Source organism: Triticum urartu, chromosome 7A, assembly GCF_056163025.1.
Source record: "Triticum urartu cultivar PI428250 chromosome 7A, HENAU_Tu73, whole genome shotgun sequence".
NCBI classification, from domain to species: domain Eukaryota; kingdom Viridiplantae; phylum Streptophyta; class Magnoliopsida; order Poales; family Poaceae; genus Triticum; species Triticum urartu.
Window position 1 is genome coordinate 64,710,238 of NC_141879.1, and position 5,342 is coordinate 64,715,579.

General features: G+C 43.6%; 1 protein-coding gene across 1 annotated transcript; it reads left to right on the top strand.

The window, feature by feature from the left end:
- The first annotated feature begins 619 nt into the window (after positions 1-619).
- On the top strand, positions 620-4,664 carry LOC147957821 (uncharacterized). Its single transcript, XM_087531859.1, has 3 exons — positions 620-744; positions 2,561-3,005; positions 3,102-4,664. Exons 1-3 carry the CDS (start codon positions 620-622, stop codon positions 4,662-4,664), a joined length of 2,133 nt encoding a protein of 710 aa, XP_087387985.1.
- The last annotated feature ends 678 nt before the right edge of the window (positions 4,665-5,342 follow it).

Genomic DNA, 5,342 nt, shown 5'->3' on the forward strand with positions numbered 1-5,342 from the left:
CGTGCTGACGAAGCTCTCCCTCGAACTCAGCTGGATCGAGAGTTCGTGGGACGTCACCAAGCTGAACGTGTGCAGATCGCGGAGGTGCCGTACTTTTGGTACTAGGATCGGTCGGATCGTGAAGACGTACGACTACATCAACCGCGTTGACATAACACTTCCGCTTACGGTCTACGAGGGTACGTGGACAACACTCTTCCCCTCTCATTGCTATACATCATCTAGATAAATCTTGCGTGTGCGTAAGAATTTTTTTTGAAATTAATGCGTTCCCTAACACATGTCACCTCCGTCTTCGACCTCGGCGGAAACACCTGATGCGCGCAAAAATTCCGAACACCAAATGTTTTACAAACGCAAAAAAGGAAAAAAAAAAGCTAAAAGGGACAATGGACATGCACACTCCCTTACGCGAGAAAGAATGACATAATAATGCGTAGGTAGCTAGCCACGAGATGCACAGCAAGGACGATCATGGTTCATGGAGTGGGAGCAATATAGAAACACCAGTTGGAGTGGGCTTTGTCTGGTGGGATGTTTGACCGGACGGCAAGCCGGGGCTCGCCTTGGCTGGCTTGCGTAGTACGTGGCCGCTGACCGGGCTGCACGTGCGGTCGACATGCCCCCGCTGGCGCCGCCGCCTCGGGATTCTGAGCCACGCTGCCACATGCCTGCGAATTCCTGCCCGCCGCGGCGGTGTGGGTCGGGCTGGACAACATTTACGGTGATGGAAAGGGATCAGAGGTGAGGATTGAGAGTAAGGGTGAAGAACGGCGAGGGTCCGGTTGCGGAAAAGTTGGTGGACGGTGGGAGGAGGAGAAAGGGTTTGATGGATTTGATGCAATTTGGGGTGGGGTCGGGCTGTCGGCTCCGACGTGGCGGGCGTGTCCTGACGTTTTAGGACCGTTTGAGAGACCTGTCTGGGTCAAAAAATCGAGACCGGTCAGTGACCGTGTGGCCCGCTCGGGGTGCATGTGACGGGTTTGAGAGGTCCGGTTGTAAATGCTCTTAGGAGAGAAGGTTTGTACAAATATACAGTGATCAATCCACCTGATAACAATAATTTGAAGCGCATTTAGACGCCTTTGAAAACCCATTTTTGATTATGTATGTTTGCATGCCTGCGAAGCACAGCCTATCGATCCATCGATGCCGAGCAGCAAGCAAGCAAACAAATACTAGTCCACGTCAGGAGCATGATGGCTGCACGCAGATTCTAAGCTCCACGCATCTTCACTGCACGTACGCAATTATATTGAGATCATCTATGTATACGCACAGGCCCGCCTGCTCGAATACTACTGGACCGTTGATCAATCGATCTGCTGAGGGACGCGCGCATGAGAAGAGAAATGATCACCGGCCACCATGGATCACATGCAGCAGGACTAGGAAGAGCAGAGATGGATGAAGGAATGCATGTGCACAAGGAATAATTCAGCAGTTACCCATGGACCGGTCCAGCCTACGGAAAGGCAGTTGCCTTACCAAACAGCCACTTGGTGTCTTTGACAGCCCGGCCATGTCGGCCAAATTCATACGCGTTGCCAGGGACGGAGCTCCCATGTAGCCATTGGTGTCAATTGACACCAATGGATTTTGGCTTTTCAGCTAATACATATTAAGAAAAAGTGCGTCTGACCCCAGCCCAAAAATGCCATTGACCCCAGCCCAGCAACTAATCCCTAAAGCCTTTGCCCAAAGTCCATAACATTCATTAAGCTCTAAAAAATAAAACAACATGTGGCAGCAAACAATTACACAAAGGCCCGGCCGGCCGGCCCAATGCATATGCACGTTTCTATGGGTCTATCGAATTAATCCATGTACGCGGATATACGCCTGTACCTATACTGAACAGACGGACGTCCTCGCCCTCGTCTCTTGGTCTCCTTATCCCGATCCCTAATTCCGCAGCCGCCGCAGCGAATCGGCGGCGAACGACGGAGAACTCGACGCTGTTTCATCTGGGGAATGTTGACATCGGCCAACCGATCTGCCAGACGGCAACTGCTTAATCTATTTCCCATCCCAGGTAATCTGCAGTAGTGCAGTCTATCTTTCTTGCTCTCTAGACTGTACAACTCTACATGTGCTTTGATTTCTTGATGGCTACTGAATAAGTAATTTTAGTTTCTTCTCTTTGATTTGACTAGGACCAGGAGGATATGGATAAATTTTTGTTGAAAGGGAAACGACCAGTTCCAGATAGTAATGTGGCAGGGACTTCAAGGCCAGTTAAACCAAGACAAGATCTTGCATCAAATATTGGTACTACTCCTCCGCCTCTGGCAGAAATTAACTTAGATGAACTTCCTCATGATCCAGCTAATCGAAAAAGAATAGGGCAGTACACAAAGAATCCTAAGAAGCAAGATGAGATTAGAAGAATATATTTAAATAGAGGACCATACAGACCAAAAGAAGGATTTAAATATCCTCAGAAAACCATCGCAGGAGCTGAACGGAGATTTAATCCAAAATGGTTTAAAGACTATCATTGGCTAGAGTACAGTGATAAGGTGCATAAGGCATTTTGCTTGTGTTGCTATCTATTTAGAGATTGCATTGATGGCCAAGGTGGTAATGATGCATTTGTTGTTAAAGGTTTCTCTTGTTGGAACAAGAAACATAGACTAGATACTCATGAGGGTGAAGTTAATAGCTTTCACAATGTAGCTGTTAAAAGATGTGATGCTTTAAAGAATCAAAATCAGTCCATTAAGGTTGCCTTCGACAAGCAAACCGATATCACAAAGAAGCAAAACCGTATTCGGCTGAATACTTCTGTTGAATCGGTTAGATACTTGCTACATCAAGGTTTAGCTTTCCGTGGCAATGATGAATCGGAGGAGTCACAAAATAAGGGGAATTTTCGAGAGTTGGTACAAACATTGGCAAATCAGAATGAGGATGTAAGGAAGGTAGTCCTTCAGAATGCTCCAAAAAATTGCAAATGGGTGTGTCCAGATATTCAAAAAGAACTTGTGAGTTATTTTGCAAAGGTGAATAACAACCATCACTATCCGCTACTATATATTTATTTCATGCAGTTTATCTCTATGAGCACTCAAAATGATATTCTCCCTTGTTTTGCGCAGATAACATTGGATTCTATTCTTGAAGAGATTGGCGGGGATGTTTTTAGTTTATTGATTGACGAGGCTTCAGATGTGTCAGATAAAGAACAGATGGCCGTTGTCTTGAGATATGTTGACAAGCTTGGACTAATCCTGGAACGTTTAGTTGGAGTTGTACATGTGAAAGAAACATCTGCAACGTGTCTCAAGTCAGCCCTTGAAAAATTGCTTGCTGATATTGGATTAAGCTTCAAACAAGTTAGAGGGCAATGCTATGATGGTGCAAGCAACATGCGCGGTGAGTTCAATGGCTTGAAAGCCAAAATTCTGGAAAAGAACAGGTCAGCATATTATGTGCATTGTTTTGCTCACCAACTTCACTTGATTATAGTGGCAATTTCAAAGAAGAATGAAGATATTGCAGATTTCTTTTATATGATATCTCTGTTGTTTAATGTGGTCGGAGCTTCTTGCAAAAGAAAAGACATGATCAGAGAGAGTAACCGAGAAAATGTAAAAAAAGCCATAAGTAGTGGACGAATTAGTACTGGTACAGGGCTAAATCAAGACCAGTCACTTCAAAGGGCGGGAGACACTCGTTGGGGTTCTCACTATAGAACCCTCTCAAGCTTAATCCAGTTGTTCCCGTCAATTGTTAGTGTCCTGAATTATGTAGCAAAAGAAGGCAAGAAGGATTCCAAGAAAAGTGAAGCATGGGGCCTTCTATCATATTTTGGAACCTTTGATTTTGTGTTCTATTTGCACATGATGTTCCATATATTAGGGAGTGCCAATTCTTTGTCACATGCATTGCAGCAAAAGGATCAAGATATCTTGAATGCCATGTCATGTGTGAACTCAACACGGAATGATCTACAACAACTAAGAGATGATGGATGGGAATCACTTCTAGAGAAGGTATATTCATTCTGTGAAGAACATGACATTCCTAAGGTAAACATGCATGATGAATATGTCGATCGGCATAAACCAAGAAAAAGAACCAATATTACAAACCTTCATCATTACCAAATAGAGTGCCTTAATTCTGTTATTGATTGGCAACTTCGAGAGTTCGATGATAGATTCAATGAAGTGAATTCTGCATTGCTTATCCACATGGCTTCTTTCAACCCAAAAAATTCCTGCGCTGCTTTTAACTTGGAGAGTTTATTGAAGCTAGCTGAGTTTTATCCTGATGATTTCAATTCATCACAATTGATGGATCTCGGTCATGAACTTCGGATTTTCATTGACAATGTTCGAGCGGACCAGAGATTTGACAATTTGGATGGCATTGCTGATCTTGCTAAAGTGTTGGTGGAAACTAAAAAGTATCTTGCTTTCCCTTTGGTGTATCAACTTCTCAAGTTGGTGCTAATTTTGCCAGTTGCCACGGCATCAGTGGAGAGATGCTTTTCAGCAATGAATATCGTCAAGAGTGTTTTGCGAAATAAAATGGGTGACGAGTTCATGAGTGATTGCCTGATTTGCTATGTGGAGAAAGACATATTTTCTACAATAACGAATGATGATGTTATTGATCTATTTAAGAAGATGAAAGATCGAGAAGGGAAGTTATAAAATGTGAGTCTCATATCACTTTAGTTTTTTTTGTTGCTTAATGATACTTATTGTCTGCAGTATTTCTTTCTTACTATTGTTGTGAATTAATACATTCTTTTGTTTATCTTTTTCAGATAGTTGCAAATGAAACGTTAAGTCATTTTTTTTGCTTATTATTTATGAAATATGTAAACAAGTGTTGTTCTATGACTTCGCTCGGCCAATACTCGGTATGAGTTTTTTTATGTAATAATATCACGAGTTCATTGCGTATTTTTGCTCTTTATATCGCTCCCGGCCATTACCTATGTTGTTGCACCACTATAATTTTTGCTAGAGGCTTAGCGTGGGCAGCGATTGACACCAGTCTTCATTTTTTCTAGCTTCGTCCCCTGCGCGTTGCTGCTACGTACCGGCACAAGACATAATAAGCCTATAGGCAGTGTGTGTGTGGGGGTATATCATTGGAGGTGAACAAGTGGACCGGCTTCGAGAAGGCCATGTGACATACGTACGGAGAAGTAATGCGCGGCACATCTGATCATATCCGTCCTTCTTTTTTTTTTTGCAACAGCAACAAGGTGTGTTCTCGCCCGGCATGTCGACCGAGAGCCCTCTGAAGAATGACTAGGGGCACCCTCCGATTTCTGATTTGAATCCAGTGAGAAGACATTGCAGTTTATTCTTTTTACACCC

Coding starts and splice junctions, on each gene's coding strand:
- LOC147957821 (XM_087531859.1), top strand. CDS start 620: ATGCCCCCGCTGGCGCCGCCGCCTCGGGATTCTGAGCCACGCTGCCAC. Junction 745..2,560: donor GTGATGGAAAGGGATCAGAG/GTGAGGATTGAG, acceptor CTATCTATTTAG/AGATTGCATTGATGGCCAAG. Junction 3,006..3,101: donor TTGTGAGTTATTTTGCAAAG/GTGAATAACAAC, acceptor TGTTTTGCGCAG/ATAACATTGGATTCTATTCT.